Source organism: Trachemys scripta, chromosome 6 (genome assembly GCF_013100865.1).
Source record: "Trachemys scripta elegans isolate TJP31775 chromosome 6, CAS_Tse_1.0, whole genome shotgun sequence".
NCBI lineage: Eukaryota > Metazoa > Chordata > Testudines > Emydidae > Trachemys > Trachemys scripta.
The window spans coordinates 49,349,111-49,367,108 of NC_048303.1; the positions used below are offsets into that span (position 1 = coordinate 49,349,111).

Here is a 17,998-nt window from a genome sequence, read left to right on the forward strand (position 1 = left end):
CTCGGAGTATAGTTTACACGGATTACAGCAAATCTTGTGACATTATAATATAGTGTTTTAGGATGGCATGTTAGTTTCTGTTGCCTAAGTACACTCCTGTGCTGTCAGGGTTCCTTTTTGTGATTTGTAATTATGTGCTGAAAATATACTGAGCTGGTATTTTACTTCCTGTTATACATGTGAATTGTATGCTAAAGTAAGCCTTGAAAAAACACCCATGACATTTGCAATACAACTAATACATAGCATAGCATAAAGGCACCAGGGGAAATGGGAAACATCTCTTCCTTTAACTGGGAGTCGGTTGGCAAGAGTATGAAATGAAAGATTCAGATTCAACATTTCAGTCAGTACAATAAAGAGCAATATGTTTGTATTTTGTTGACATTATGTTGTATGAAGACCTCTGATAATGTTAATATAGCACTATGAAACTAATATTACTGACTTTGCTTTTTTGCTCCTGCTTTTGTTGTTGTTCAGCAAGGCAAGAGATTCCCTCCCCCAGGTCTGAGGATGCTGCCCTCACAGCACTTCCAGCTCAGGGAGCCAAAGACAGGACTTTTATGAATAATATTGTATCCTAAACTAAAAGTAATAACATTTAATTTCCTTCCGTTACTTAAAAACACTCAATAGCATCTCTAAATTAAAACAAAACAAAACCTGGGAGACAAATACTTTGGCTAAAGGCAAATTAATTAAAGCCATTCAGTGAAAAAATACTGTTCTCACCTTCAGCCCTAATCTAGTGTATAGTGTATGAACTCAAGCAAATCTTGTGACATTGTAATACATTGTTTTTATGCTGGTATTTAAAGCTGTACTGAATTCATAACCTTTCTCTAAAACATTTTGTCGCTTTCATTCATTCTGTTCAGGTTTAACATTTAGTTTGCCTCAGAAAAGTATAAAAATGGGTTTATTTATACCCTTTCTAACTGATTCTTTAACATCTTTTTTTAGGTAAACAAAATATATCAGAGTCTGCATCTGTTGAGCTGGACATTCCTATGGAAAGTGGGCCAGCCAATCCGTTAACAGAACTAAAACCAATACCTGGCATAGCTACTCTTAAACCCGATATCTCTGATAGTTTAATCACTGAATCAGTTGTCACCAAAACAAAGATCCCATCTTTGGAAAAAGTGATCCTGGAAAGCAAAAAGGAAGATCCAATACTAACTACCAGAGGGGGTGAGAAAAAAGAAGAGAAGATGCCTAAGGAGAACATTAAGTTAACCACTATTCTACCTCAGATTGTCACAGATGGCAAAGTAGATACTTCTGAATCATTGGACATGACTAAAGCTGATGCTACACCTAGGCTAGCAGTGAGTACACCTATACAAAAGGAGTTGGAGCACACTTATTCTGCAGCAGAATTATCTAAGAAATCAGATATGTCTCAAATCAGAGAGGAAGTTTATTTGTCCTCAATCATTTCAGAACATAGAGCAGCTACAAGTGCGATTCCCACATCAATTCCAATCACAGATTCATGGGAAGATGTTGAAATTGAAAATACACAAACTGTTGAAAGTCAGACTGAACAAATAGAGGTGGGCCCAATGAGAACATTGGCAAATGCCTCAGTGCAAACCCCTGTGAGAGAGTTTGCTGAAATAGAAGGGTCAATCATCTTAGAAAAAACTAGAGAGACAGAATTGAGAACAATTGATGTTACAGCCCACTATATCACAGCAGTTATTCCTGACTCTGATAAGGACAAAACAGACCCTAAGGGACATGTTGCTAGTGAGAAATTCACACTTGTTCCTCAAGTTTCAAGCACTCCACTACCTACTGATAAAAATCAGGAAAATGTGACAGAAGATTTGCTTCATTATGTGAAAACATATGGAGCTTTAAGAACAGGAGATGGTATCTCTGGAATGGAAATTTCTACAGCTTCTCCAGGGCAAATTTATATTGTAGAACATACAAAGCACCCTGAAGCAGCAATTTCAACAGCAAAAGATAAAACTAAGATAAGTGTTGAGCCAACAGAAACAAAAACTGATGAAGAACTTAAAGCTATATCAGCTGATATAGATCGCGGTAAAGATATTACAAGTGTCTACCCCACTCGCAGAGCTATAGAACTGGAAGTGATCACAGTATCAAAAATATCGCTGGATGAAAGCAATGCAACAATAAAGCCCTTTCTGCCATCGGTGCCAGCATCAAAAGCTACAAAATTACCAACTGCCAGGCCCCCTGTCAAGGAAGTGAGTGACAAAGTACAACCGACAGAAGGTTTTACAGAACATGCAGATGTTGTTTCAAGGTATCATGATACTATGAGAACATTTGCTCCTACACCAGAAATGAAACCAGAAGAGACCACTGAAAAAGCACTATTTACTGAAGACCTTACATTTACAGATAAAGAGGTCACAAAATATGCAGTCAGGGAGGGTGGCCAGATAAGTAGTGGAACAATCATTAAAGAAGAATCATCTGCAATGACATCCACTACTGTAAAAGCATACGAAAAAAAGGTTGTACCTAGTGCAGGAACAGGAGGGCAACAAGATGATTTGACTGAGGAAGGAAGTACTATTGAGCAGGACCAAGATCTAGGAATCTCCAGAGCAATAACTACAATTCACCCACATGTGGAAACTCAAGATAAAGAAGGAACAGTATTTCAAAAGGAACACTCTACCAAAGGTGAAGCTATGGTACAAATGGTTACTGCCACAGAGTCCACAGCATCCATTTCTAAAATGGATGTGACATCTACTCAAGTACACGTGGAAACAGATGATCAGGAAGTTGTATCTAAATCTGAATCTGCTCAGACAACTATTACTGAAAGACAAGATGTGATCCAAATTACTGAAGAAACAGTGGAAGGAAAACCATATGGAATTACTATAGAGCAACTGGTTACTGCCACTGATTCTACTGCAACTACTTCTAAGGTGCCTGTGACATTTGTTCAAATATATGAACAAAAGACAACTTTAGAACCTGAATTGGCTCACACAGCTATTACTGAAGGGCAGGACGTGGACATAATTACTGAAGGATCAGCGTATGATGAAATACGTACAACTACAGAAGTTTTCGTGCCTGGTATAAATATAAGTGATTATGAAAAAGTTCTAGCATCCGGTGAAACAACCACTGGGACCAGACAGCTTGTACTGTCTCCAAAAGTTGATGCTGTTACTGAACACAAAGTAAAGACCACTGAATTTATGGCAGTACCAACAATCACTGAAACTGAAGTAAATGAAGGTGGAGTACCACGCATCAAAAAAGAAAATGAAACAGAAGACAGCAGTGTGGTGAGTTGGGAATCTGAGTTACCTTCACATACAGTGCCTACAAGTCCTTCTGCACCAGAAGGTATTACTCATCAGATTGAGAAATCTACTTCTGTGAAAAAAGTGGAAAATTTTACAACCCATAGTCTGGAAGGTTCAGGAATATTGGAGGAACCTAAAGGAACAGAACCAATTATATTTTCAACTATTGGAACAGATAAAACAACAGTTCTAAGTGCAGTAGACAAAATCCAACCAACTTCAACTACCAAGTCCTTTGTTACTAAAACGCCGCGACCTAAAATTGACAGGGAAGATGAGGAGGAAACAAGCATAGACATGGTAATAATTGATGAATCTATTTCTCCCAGTAAAACCACTACTGATGATGGTCTGACAGGCAAGACAGTGGAACCAGAAATTGATAAAGAATATTTCACATCATCAAGTGCCACTGCAGTTGCACGACCTACCAGACCACCCAAAGTTGAGGAAACCACAGAGGTTTTAGAACCTCAGGAAGTGTCTCCCTCTATTCCAGTTCTTGAAACAGACATGAAAAATATATCTGACATAACAGTGGTTTTTATTGCCATTACAGGCAATGATACAGGTAAGAGTTTCCCCTTTAGACCTATGACCCATGTCCATACAGTTTGCCATAATAGTAATGTTTCACAATATACCAGGAGTTATTCTTTGAAGCACAGCTTTGTCTAAACAGGAGTTTTTAAAGTTTTTCTATGTATATATTGGTACTAATTATTTAAGATAATTTAGAAATGTACATTATAATTGTCTTTGAGTCAAATTCACTATTGATTTAAAAAGGTGCAAGTGTATTGTACTTATTATTGGGAGTCATAAGAATGGTGTTTGTCACACGATGTACTCAAATCACTGATTGGACTTTGCTTATCTGTGACACAAAGCATTTGAATTTCACAGTTTCCATGCCATACATTACTACTCTTAAATGTAGCATTAGACAGCATTAACATTCCATTTGTCTGTAGCCATTAACAATGCTATTTACAGTGTGGTTAGCTAAAACATTTGGGAACATCTGTTACATCCACAGGTGGATGTTGTGGCATTTGGGGGGCAGGATATTTGCCATGGTGTATCATCATCATTTTCCTGAGTCCGTGATGCAAATTACCGTAATTTGCACAAGTTCATAAAGTTTTTTAGCTGAAGGCACTGTATTTGCATATGCAGCTTTAATTCCATGGGTTTCCAGAACAGAAACTGCAAAACTACATTGAACTAAACTAGCATTGAATTAAGCTACCAATTCCTGAATTAAAATGTTGTATCAGACAACTGGCCATTACTTGAGATCTTTCGTATAGTATTAAGTTTCAAAAAAAGAGATATGAAAGTGTTGAGAAAAGGGTATATTAATCGAGGTATATTGTAGGGTTTGTTGAATTTCATACTATGTTTAATTCATTTATAATGATTTTTTCCAGAAAAATATACATTTTATTTTTCTTTTAGCCTAGCTGAATATGATGCCTTCTGTATGATTACTTAGAGGATTAATTTCCCACTTATTCATGACCATAACTACCATTAGTGTTAAGAACCTGATCCAACTCCCATTATAATTAATGCCAGTCCTTTTATTGATTTCAGTGGGAGTTGGTTTGGGACCTAATAGAGTTGTGTGCACCAATCAAAAGGCAAAAGTAGTACAGTATAGTTAGCAGAGCTTGTACAGAGTGCAATTTTTTACTTTTGCTTATTTTATACTATATAGCTACAATATTTAAACTGCATAGTCTTGACAAATACATTGTAAACAATTGGGGCTTAATATAAAAAACTAGACTGGAAAGGATTACATGATTTTTTTTTTTAATTGAGCAGTACTTTTGTTACTGGAATATGTGACACATTAGCAGCATTGTGGGTTTGTGTTCTGCCTAGTGCCTATATTTAGGAAGTCACAATTAGACGAGACACTCTGATGAGCCACATCAAATGATTGCAGTATGTGGATTGGATTTAAGTCAGATACAAAATACTTTTGAATTCATGAAAGTTCGATTAAATCAACTCGCTATCTAAGGACCAGATTGTGGAGTAGAAGAGGCCATTTACTTGTATGCACTAGTGTAACAATACCACAGCTTACTGTGCATGGGAGGACGCAATCTTCACAGAGATACTATATCCTTCCCTCATGCCTGGGGTCAGGAAGGGTGGGAGGGTTTGGGGAGTGAGTGTAGCCTTGACTCCTCCCCCAAGATGACAGTATGCCAGGGCAACAGGAGCGTATGCTGAGGCAGGTCTCAGTTCATTCTTTCTGAGGTGCATCAGCAGCCAGGGGAAGAGGAGTGCTTTGATTCCCTGAGTCACAAGTCCCTCCTGCGATGCTCCAGGGGCAACACAAGAGTGTGCAGTCATTTTCTGTGGGCCAGATCTCACACTAATGATCTAGCCCTTGGAGCAGAATTTCTTCAAACTTTACCTTCTGTTAGAGTTTCAAACTTTTTAAATCTCTCTATGTGTATTTGTGTATGTTTGTGGGTATATGTGTCAGTGGTTGAAGCCATGGAGTTTTAAAATTTTGTCACTAACAATGGTTTATTCTACCATGTTTGAATCAAAATAACTCTTTCTGTAAAATAAGGTGGAATTCCCCAAATGGCAATTTCTCTACTGTGTTCAAAAAGAAGGGATTTTACCATCTTTTTAGTGCAGGATTAGCATGGAAGTTTGTTTCCCTTCTCCCTACTGCCTGTTTTCAAATCTGACAACCACTGTATGTGAATTTCCCAGCCTTAGACAGCTAATCAGATAACTGCCCCTAAATGTGCTTTTCTTTTGAGCATTCTGACCATTTTTTTTTCATTCCACACAAATACTGGAAATGCAAGATCCCATCAAGCACATTTTCAATTCACCGCTTCTTAGTACATAAACTTTCTTTTATTCTGAAGGAAATACATACAGTAAGTGTTAAGGAGGAGACAATTTGACAGAGATTACTAACACAGAAGTTAGTTACTACAGAACATGATACAATCCATTTTTTCTGATATGCTTTGCAATGAAAGTTGATTCATAATCATCAGGGAACTATATAAAACAGTGTCATTGACTTGTTGGTTCTCAGCTAAGGGATCACAGGAAACAGTATTCAGAATTACAGTTACCTTTAGTAAACAATGTTTGTCCTCATTTGCATTAGCATATTTTTAATAAAATATATTTTAACACTGTTAAACACAACAATAAGCTAGGGATGGAACAAACCCCGCCAGGATTTTGAAGTACAAAAAGTGTAAATATCTCCTTGCAAATAGCAACTTTCTTATCAAGTCCTGAAAAGAATAGCTCTTATATATAAATAGCAAAACAATTACAAGGTGAGCTGAGGTATGTATAGTTCAAGCTATTGTATATAAATGTCTCCTCAGTAGTATTGGTACATTTGTGTGAGTCAGTTCTCTACCTTCCTTTGCCTCCTTTTCTTCAGGATATGTTTGTGCTGGAAACAATAGTTCACCTCAATAGAAGAACAGGACTCTATGGAAGTAGAATAGTATGTTTTGTTTCATATCACTGATCTGACTAGTCCGGTACAGTGGAAGCTTGCTATTATGCTAACATGATGAAATACCAATCTCTGCAACTCAGTTTCACTATCTGTAAAGTGGGCATAATAACAGTTAAGTACCTCATACAGGTGTTGTTAGTTTTAATTAGTTATGAGCTCTATTTTGCCTTTTGCCCCTCATTAAGGGAGTAATTTGGGGTTACCTGACTTAAGTGGTAGCACTGAGTGGAATTGTATCTTGGAAGCAGAATTACATAAGAACATAAAATGCCCACACTGGGTCAGACCAATGGTCCAGCTAGCCCAGTATCCTGTTTTCCGACAGTGGCCAATGCCAGGTGCATCAGAAGGAATGAAAGAATAGGAAATCATCAAGTGATCCATCCCCTGTCGCACATTCTCAGCTTCTGGCAGTCAGAGGCTAGGGACACTCAGAGAATGACATTGCATCCAAGACCACTCTGCTTAATAACCATTGATGGATCTATCCTCCATGAACTTGTTTAATTCTTTTTTGAACCCCTTTATAGTTTTGGCCTTCACAACATCCCCTGACATTGAGTTGACTGTACATTGTGTGAAGTACTTCCTTTTGTGTATTTTAAACCTGCTGTTTATTAATTTCATTATGTAACCCCTGGTTCTTGTGTTTTGTGAAGGAGTAAGTAACACTTCCTTATTCGCTTTCTCCCCATCATTCATGAGTTTATAGATCTCTATCATATCTCTCCTTAGTCATTTCTTTTCCAAGCTGAGAAGTCTGTTTAATCTCTCCTCATATGGAAGTTGTTCCATACTCTTACTCCTTTTCATTGCCCTTCTCTGTACCTTTTTCAATTCTAATCTATCTTTTTTGAGATGGGGCAACCAGAACTACATGTGTTATTCAAGGTGTGGGTGTACCATGGATGTATATAATGGCATTGTGATATTTTCTTCATATTATCTATCCCTTTCTTAATGGTTCCTATCATTCTGTTAACTGTTTTAATTCCTCCTACACTCTGAGCAGATGTTTACAGAGAACTATTCACAGTGACACAAAGATCTGTCTTGAGTGGTATCTGCTAATTTAGATCCCATCATTTTGAATGAATAGTTGGGATTATGTTTTCCAATGTGCATTACTTTGCTGTAGCTTCCCCCCCCCCTTCAACGCACTTGTATATGGCTTCCTTGGGGTGGCTAGAGTCCTAGTGAATTGTAGCAGAAGGAACTCCCTTGCTTTCCTGAGCTAGTGACTATGCCTATGGTCAGCCTCTGTGGGAGGTGGAATGGGGAAAGGTTTTTGCACCTTTCCTCTCAGCTTCAAAACTGCACATGGGTCAGCCATAATCTGCCACCAGCTTTGTTAAAGCACTTTGATGTCTTTAGAAGGTGTGTGTTATAGATGTATGGAACATTATTATTATTATTTATTATAGACCCACATAGGAATGATGTGGAATATTGACTAGATTGAATGAAACTGAATTAAAAATATTGACTAAGATATTAGGTTATTCTAGACTGTCATAAATTAGAGCCTCATATAGTACAGTATATGTCCCAGTTTTGATTTTAAATATATGTATGAGAAATGTATATTTGTATAATTCAAATATTGGACTAGATGACCAGAGATAGCATCTCCACAATGACTTCTCTTCTTGTGTGTCCACAAATTAAATAGTTAAACATCTAACTGCAAGTATTTTTGCCTGAAATTAATTGTGGGTGCATAAATGAAGTTTCAGTTACAAAGAGGTGTACAATTGCACCCATGGAAACAGAAGATAGTTGAGGCCTGGCTGAAAAGCAAGCCCATTATGTTATATTTTGGCAATTATGCTGAAATGCTGATAAGAGAGAGAATATAGCTGAATGGATTAAGCTGCTGATTTGTATAAGAATACAACAGTTTTCCATGAGAGAATTTATTGGCAAACAGCCCATGCACTGGCATGTGAATGAATCTGAGGCAGGTGCACAAATTAATGAGAAATATAAAACATGGCATTTTCTGACAGTCTATGGGACATGGGCAGGTCTAGGACAGGTGTGCAAATTAATGAGGAAAAAAATATATATATGGGGAAAATCCCCTTTTTTGTCATAAAAATGACTGTGTGCAAGTTCCATAATGGAATGTGCTTGAGACTTTATTTACTTGTATAGAACTTCATGCCATTCTCTTTTGCTTACACTCAGTGTGGAATGGGACTCAACATGGGCAGGAAAAACATCCTTGCACTGCATTATTTGATCATATTAGTAATTTTCCACCATATTGAGCAAGTCATATGAGACTTGTCTTTCATGGTGGAAAAACAAAACATGCTACTCATGATCTTGGTATGTTACATTAGCACCAGTGGATTGTAACAGTGAGTTATGATGCTGTAGCTAGAAGGGTATGAGTTAGCAGCTGAAAAAAAACCCTGAAGGAACTTTTCAGCTCATAAAGCTTTTATTAGCTGAAAAATGCTAGTGGGGGTGTGTTGGGGAGTGGTTTAACAGTGGTTGAGGGGATACTGAAAAAACAGCTTCTGTCTGTATTAGGAGTAATTTGCACACCTGCATTTTTGGAGACATTTAAAAGTGTTTACTTAGTGAATACGTTGGAAGGTGCTTATTAGATCCAGGGTTTCACAACCGCTCTGTCTGGTTTCTTGTCCCCTGCAGCCTTGAACAGAATGAAAGTGAGGGAACCTGTGCTTTGTGGGTGTGGAATTTTATGAAAAGAGATTGCAAACATTGTGTGTGTTTAATATGTGATTTCTGTTTAATATGTTTATTTCCTGCCTTAGAAGGAACAAAGTGTGTGAAATTTGAATGAAAGTAATTACCTTAAACACAGCATGTGGATTAATCACGGCCATTAACTCCAAAACTGGCAAATAGAGTCTTCATTAGGGCTCTTCATTGGATGTTGAGAATGCCCATCATGGGGCAGACTATTCACATAAAATAGTACTTTACAATGATTCAGTGGAACTATTCATATGAATTTTGGTATACCAGTGGGAGTAAGGGGCTCACGATTTGACCCCAACTAGTATCACTGACGCTAAGGGGACTATTGATGGAGTTAGGTACCACTTAGTATAAGGGTATCAGAATCTGAACCCATGTGCTCTGTTCTCAATGAAAGGGGCATGTGCAGTGGGATTTGATAGAGTAGCACAGGGTCTTGCTAGATGTCTTTATATATATGCATGCACAAATTAGATATTCACATGTTTCACACAGGGAAGGATAGTATAGAATTGGCCTGTATCTAAGTACTGTCAGATGCACTTTACTTTTCCTCTGAAAAGGACCAGTTTTCATTCCTGGCTGGCTCAGGTTGTTGTCTCACATCACTGGTGGCCACATCTGACCATACTTCCTTGGGTGTGCTGGCAAGCATGGTAGATGTGGTAGCCAATACCCCCAAACCCTGCTGGGCCTCTCTTTAGTCTTAAGTAGGAATCCTACTCTACTGCAGCATGTGTGTACTGGGTAGTAAAAGACTCCCTACACTCTACATGCCTGTGCAAAACAGGGTAGCATTTTTCCCTTTAAGTGTTATATTGCATGGAAAATATAACAATAAGTCTAATAGTTTTTTAAAACTAAGATTATTTATGCACAATGGCATATATCAGTCAGGACACTACTCTGTGGGACATATCCACATACTTGCTATTTTTAACAAGGTTATTTTAATTATATGTATTCATTGTTGAGTTAGAGAGAAAGATATTTGTCCTGCGGGTGAGGAAGCACCTACAGTAATATCTCACATATTGAATAAATATTAGACATTTTTCTTCACTGAGAGGATAAATGTATGTTACCCCAACCTATTATTTATTCTTAGGGGGTATTCCAGATTTATCTTTGGGTTTTATACAGAAAGTTTTACATTCCTTGTTGTGTAGCCCTGTCGTTTTCTAGGTGGTTATGCAATGATTTATTGGTTAAAAAAGCAGATGTATGGAGATGGTCAAAGAGATTTTGACTAAACCATATTCCATCCAAATATGCAGTTCTGTTGAAATAGAAATGCTTCACCAAATTGAGTCAACTTAGCTGGAATTTTGTTTTTAAAAAAAGAAGTTCTGACAATGTCTTAACGTACCATTTTGATAATAGCAGAACAAATGTTTCAGTTTCTCATTTTTAATTTTTTTATCTTGTATTATATTCTACATTATAATATATTTGACAAAATAATACAAACATTAAAAACTAAGTTGAAACATTTTAATTTCGTTGAAACAAAGCATTTGGAATGACCCGAAACTAACTTTTTTTTCAGAATTTTCCTTCACAGAGAATTTCAAAATTGTGGGGTTTTGCTCCAATTTGGAATTAATCTCAAAATCCTCTGTGAAATGGAACATCTGGCCTCTACATTCAGGGCTGGCTCCAGGCACCAGCCAAGCAAGCTGGTGCTTGGGGTGGCAGCTTGTAGGAGGCGGCATTCCGCCCAATCCTAGGGCGGCACGGCCGCTTTTTTGTTGTTGTTGTTGTTCCGCCCCGGCCGCCGCGTTTTTTTTGTTTTTTGTTTTTGCTTGGGGCAGCCAAAAAGCCAGAGCCGGCCCTGTCTGCATAGCTTTGTTGATGTATGTGAACTGGATTGTTTTATTTATGAGCAATAAGTTTAGCTTAATTAGCAACTGCTTAGCTCTTGGGAAAGCTATCATATATTTAGAAGTTAATATCATTGAACTAGAATGGTACTACAGGAAAATGCTCTCTTATGGCTATGTAAATGGCGATACAGAGAGGTGACACTTGTTTTGAAATGCCAGCTAGTCCTGTGATAGTGTTCTCTTGCCATAACTTCCTGGGTATTATGCCACAAGATTGATCCAAATACATTTCTCTCTGGTGCAGCAGTGTGTAAGTACCTCACTGTTGGCCTGATTGAGGTCCCCTCTAAGTTAATACAAAAACTCCCATTTATTTCACTAGGAGTTGGACCAGGCACTGTATCCTCATTAACCTGTAGCATTCTGGATGACCTTGAGAATGTATCAGTTGTGTGCTTTTGCCAATCAGAAAGAAGGGGTCAAATTAATCACTGCTGTAAATAGGCTCAGCAAATGGATGCTGACTTACATCAGCAGTGAATTATTGCCATGATCAGCCATCCAGTATTCTGACTGGCTGTCAAAGATGCCATTTGATATGGTAATTTATTTGTCAAGGGTAGATCCCCATCTTTTTGTTTCTGTGCAGTAATGTGTCAGTGCTAGTGCTTAGTGTTCAACTAAGACAGAAAATTAACTCTTTTGAGATACATTTCCATATGAAATACGGCTGCTACTTGTTTGGTTAATAAGGTAATTAATCTATCAGAGAACTATAGGAATCATTTTCATATCCTGAATGACCTAATCCTTTACATATCCATTCCTAACAACTGGAAAATATAGACAGAGAGCCAGATTTGCATCTCAGTTGCTCTGGAATAAATCCGGAGTATCTCCACTGCGGTACTTGAGATCAGAATCTTGCCATTGTAATTGGCATCAGAATCTGGCACACTGACTTCCAAAAGTTCTTTCTAGAAAGTAGGGTTTTTTAAAAATACATTTAAGGCCATTTGGCAGCAGAGACTTAAATCAACATATTTAAGCCTGTTTGAAGGACCTATTGCTTAATTAAGCCTGTTAGAATTTTACCACATTACCATACTTTTGTTTAACCAGCGTTATGAAGAAATGAGACACAAACACAGTATAAATTCTATTTGAAATACAAATGAAGGAGTCATTTGGTATGACCCAAAGCCAAACAAACAAAACCAAAAACCAGAGTAAATTTGTGTTTTTGTGCATTATTCCTCCTTCTGCTTCAAAAAATGAAATACAGCTTTTTAATCTCACACTTATTAATTTTAAAAACTACTAAATAGTGTGCTGGCCATAATTGTTGGCTCTTTCTGAGGAGCATATTATAGAATGATGAATATTTTTTTCACATTCCTTTACAGATATCCGTAGAGACCAGAAAACAGTACCCTCATGTTACATACTGTTTGGAGGATGCATACACATTCCCTGCTGTTTGTGCATTGTTGCCAAGGAAACCTCCCAGATCTAGACACAGGGATTACACACTTCAAGCTTCCTTATAGCTCTTTGTTAATTCATGAGACAAATGAATGATCATCTTATTCATAGGTACAATGTAGTTTTTAGTATTTCTGTTGTGAAGAGAGAAGGAATCCTTTTTTAGAAGTTTCAGTCACACATATAGATGGTCCTGTGGAATTTTAATGTGTACAAGATGGCTGTTGTCTTTATGTGGAGACTACTTGCAGAATATGATTTCTATTTGGAAAATAGTGGTATTTTTTAATTAGGTTGGTGTCTGTATCCAAGATGCACAGTACTTTTCTCTGAGTGAGTGAGTGAAAATTTCTTGCTATTCAAGCTTTTTCCCATCTTCAGAAAATACTTGCTTTACCAAAAAGTAGTGAAGATTGACTTTACAAGAAGTGATTCAGCTGATGAAGCCTAATTCAGGATGAATACGTGGTTTGGTGTCAGGAATGTAAGCTAACATCACTTTAAAAGTAGCTTGAAGGTTAAAATGATTCACAAAACGGGTAATAAGTACTCTGGTGTCAATGGTTTTTAAATATGTCAGCAATTCCTGCTTTTTGAGCTATTCATCATTTTCTCTAGCTTTTTTATTTTATTTTATTTTATTTTTAATGTCAGGTCTCTTGGCAATACTTTGAAACAGTTGAAGTTTTCCTGCTAGCACAGTAAATATGGTTAGCTTCTTTTCCACCTCTGTCTCCCTCCTTTTGGCAGGATGGGTCTGATTGATAACACACAAAATATATATTTGTGCTTTTCATAAGTTTTGTGAATTATTTACATGGCATTGTCAATCTGTGCTCAAAGCGTTGGCTATATGTTTCCTGAAACCTTTGGGAGCATGAACTTGAGATTGCCCTGTTCTAGTGAATAATTCATATTTATAAGAAAAATGTTGAATGCAGTGTATTATGATCTCTGACCACCCAGTGCATTATTACTGTTGGTACCATCCAGAAAACTCAGTTCCTGTCACCTCACACAATAGAAATGTTCTTGTCACCAAGGGTTACATACCTCTACCTCGATATAACGCTGTCCTCGGGAGCCAAAAAATCTTACTGCGTTATAGGTGAAACCGCATTATATCGAACTTGCTTTGATCCACTGGAGTGCACAGCCCGCCCCCGCCCCTCCGGAGCACTGCTTTACTGCATTATATCCGAATTCGTGTTATATCGGGTCGCATTATATCGGGGTAGAGGTGTATCTGAAACCCCTAAGAAGGATCAATGCTGTCTTTCCTTTACTTAAAATTTCTTCTTGTTCAGAAGCAATTTGGTCTTCTGAACCAGTCATGCCTATTTTTAGGCTGCCTCTGCTCCTCTTAATTAATCACTGTCTTTTTATTTTGTCATCATTAGGCTACAGAATAAACAAAGACATCTGGTGATAGATAAAAATATATCTGCTGCTGTTCCATATTTTAAATTGTTGGGGAGCTCCCAAGTGTCTTGATCAGAGTGTGGTGAATGCTTTAGAGACATTCATTATTATTGTTAGTAATAATGGTATGTCAAATTCTGAATTCCTCATGCAGTCTTTTCTTACTCAGGCAAGAGTCCCAATGATTCAATGGGAGTTTTGCCTGAATAACAAAAAAGATTTGGCCCATTGTTATGATTTTCTATGTCAAGAGAGCTGTATCTATAACACACACACACACACACACACACACACACACACACACACACACAGTAATGTCATTCTGAGTAGATATCTAAACTAGTTTTTCTCCTTTCAGGCAACCTGCACTAACTACCTTAAAATTGAAAATACTTGATTCTTTGTTATCCTATCCTTTGCCACTCTGCTTGTAGTGAGATTGTCAGTGATCCAAACATCTTTTACATGACTATTACATCTTTCTGAATATGAATCTGAAAGTCTCTGTAACTGTTATATATGCTTGGGTCACAGCAAATGTAGGCTGGCAGGGTGAGATAAAGACCACCAGAAGTATCCTCTGGTGAAGCAAAACTAATAGTGATAATGGAGCTGTAAGGGTCAGTGTACCAGTCTGAATCCTTAGTCTGATTTCTACCTCAAGTGTAAAAACAACGAGGAGTCCTTGTGGCACATTGTTTTTGTTGATACAACTACCACTCTGAAACCTACCTCAAGTGTAGATGTTCCTCTTCATGCTTGAAGGAACTGGAGATAGTGTAAATTCCCACATGATTTCTTTAACTAATCATCTAAAAAGCAATGGACATTAGTTAATTTCATGGCTTGAGGCAAAAGGACAATAATTGCCCATTCAGAAATAGCATTGCTTTTACACTTTGAAATGATTTAGCTGCAAGCAGCCAAATGGAACCGCTGTTTTGCATTGGTACTGGTAGGTAACAGTTCAGCACTCTCAACTTTGAAAAATGCTGAGCTTTGCTGTGCAGAGAGTTAATAAAGGGTTAACACAAAGTCCTGAGCATTGGATTGTTACTTTGCTTAATAGTTTTAAGTAGAACTGGTAGAAATTTTATGTTCAAAACTTTTTTTAAAAAAAAAGTGAGTATTTTTAGAAAAAAATTCTTTTGCAGAATTTTGTTTAAACAATGTCCCATTTTTAAGTGGAAAGGCTGAAAACAGAAAAAAAATTGAAACCAACAATTAAAAAAATTCTGTTTTCAGGTTTTCGTTTTTCAGTTTTTTTCCCCTCCTTTCTCTCCTCCTCCTCCTCCCCCTTTTCAGTGGCAAAATGGGGCAGGAAGAAAAGAGAGGAAGAGGGGGAGAGAAAAGGTGAAAAAAAAAAAAGGGAAAAACAAAAAAGTCCTTTTTGGTTTTTGAAATCAAGAAATATTAGGGGAATTTTTCCTTCAAAAAAAAAAAATTCATCAAAACCTATAATTTTAACTCCAGGACAATCCTGGAGGGTTGGCAACTCTAAACCCAAGCCCGGACATCTACATCACAATTAAACAGTTCCTTAGCCCAAACCCTATGAGCCCGAATCAGCTGTCATGGATTAGCCGTGGGTGTCTAACTGCAATGTAGACATACCACAATAGCATACTTATCATGGGTGGAGGTCTATGTGAGAACTAATTACAATACAATGTACGTTTACAGATTTGAACATACCATTGGGGTGTTGAACAAGAAGAGTTTTGTAAACTAGGGTGAAATACAAGAAGGTATAGACTAGAGCTAGAGACCAAGAGAAAGAAACTCTCACTGGGTTCCTGTCCATTGTTCTAACCTATTTAGAGAGATTTTCAAAGAGTTAAACTCCCATTGAAAGTCTATGGGAGTTAGGTGCCTAAATACCTTTGAGGATCTGGGCCCTAACTGCCTTTCAAATCAACCCCGATATCTTTTCTAGTGAAGATGTAACCATTTCTTAAGTAAAATGGAGGATTTAAGATTATTGAGCAAAGTAGCTCCTCTAAATTACCTATAGGAAAAAATCTCAACAGCTGGGTGCAAACAGACCTTGAACAAGCACTGAAACAGCATCGTATTTCATTTTAAGAAATGTGATTCAATTTGATAACTTTAAACCAGAGCTGGTTGAAAAATATTAAGTATGTTTCAAGAAAAATGTTGGAAAAATCAATTTTAATCAATGAATTAAAAGAATAATCTTTAATTAAAGATTGTCATGTGATGAAACCTTCAGGAATATGCCCACCCAAAATTGCCAACCCTACTTGGGCTGCAGCCTGAGCTCTGGGGTCCCTCCCACCTTGCACTTCCTCAGTGCTGCTGAGGCCTGCTTTTTGTTCTGTGCTCTTCTCACTATTTCATCTGCAGTGCACAGCCCTGCAAATGGGGGCGGGGGCAAAGTGGGCAATTGCCCAGGGGCCTAGGCAATTTAAAAGGGCCTGGGGGCCTCCAGCTGCTGCCGATGCCGCTCCGTGAGCACCGGGCCCTTTTAAATTGCCCGGGTGGGCCGCAGAGCTCCTAGGTCCATGTGGGGTGGTGACCGCTCTGGGTCCAGCACTTTGGGGGGCCCCGCAGTCCAGGACAAGAAAGTGACAGATTCGTCATGTCCACCCTGAGCCCTGCACGCCCCTAGGGACGGCCCTGGGGCCTGGAATTGCTATCAGCGGGCCTGGCAGTGCACATGTGACCGTGCAGACTGGAGAGAAGAGTAAGGCTCAAAGGCAGCTCAAAAAATAAGCCCAGCAGCAATAATTATCAACTAATTATTATTATATAATTTACTGACTACCATCAGTGTGCATGGCACTGTACTCCTTTCTTACAGAACATAGAGTGTAGGGGCAGATTTACACTGCTGTAATTCCACCAGCTCAGGGGGAGTTCCTTCACATTCATGAGGTTACATTTCAAATGGGTGTAGACATTTTCAGCAACTTTTCTCCATTTTTACGAGTTATGGGGTGAGGAATATTCCATTAAAAATGCAGTTATAGAGAAGGGTTACCATATTTAACAAATAAAAAAAGAGGACCCTCCACGGGGCCCTGACCCCACCCATTTCCCACCCCCAGCCCCGCCCCAGCGCAGCTGGAGCCCGGGAGGGGAAGCGCCCAGCCGGGGGCGCAGGGTCTGGAGGCTGCCCGGCAAACCGTGAAGCCAGTAGCGCTTGGGCTTCGGGCAGCCCCTATGCCTCCGGACCCTGTGCCCCCAGCCGGGCACTTCCCCTCCCGGGCTCCGGCGGCGCAGGGTCCGGAGGCATGGGGGCTGCCTGAAGCCCATAGCGCTCAGGCAGCTCAGCTCTTAAACAGAGCCGAAGAGTCAGGGGAGGAGCAGAGCCTCCGGCTGCGGCAGCTCTGCTCCTCCCCTGACTCTTCGGCCCTGTTTAAGAGCCGAGCTGCCCGAGCGCTACCGGCTTCGGGCAACCCCCATGCCTCCGAACCCTGCGCTGCCGGAGCCTGGGAGGGGAAGTGCCCGGCCGGCGGCTGGGGTCCGGAGGCAAGGGGGCTGCCTGAAGTCCATAGCTCTCGGGCAGCTCGGCTCTTAAACAGAGCCGAAGAGTCAGGGGAGGAGCAGAGCAGCCGCAGGAGGGGAAGTGCCCGGCCGGCATTTTCCCGGACATGTTTGGCTTTTTGGCAATTCCCCCCGGACGGGGGTTTGATTGCCAAAAAGCCGGACATGTC

General features: G+C 39.0%; 1 protein-coding gene across 1 annotated transcript in view; it reads left to right on the top strand.

The window, feature by feature from the left end:
• Nucleotides 1-17,998, top strand: part of VCAN (versican) — a 103,065-nt gene that overhangs the window by 29,056 nt on the left and 56,011 nt on the right. Inside the window, exon 5 of the mRNA XM_034774107.1 lies at nucleotides 967-3,891. Coding sequence (XP_034629998.1) covers nucleotides 967-3,891 — 2,925 coding nt within the window. The remainder of the gene's footprint in view (nucleotides 1-966; nucleotides 3,892-17,998) is intronic.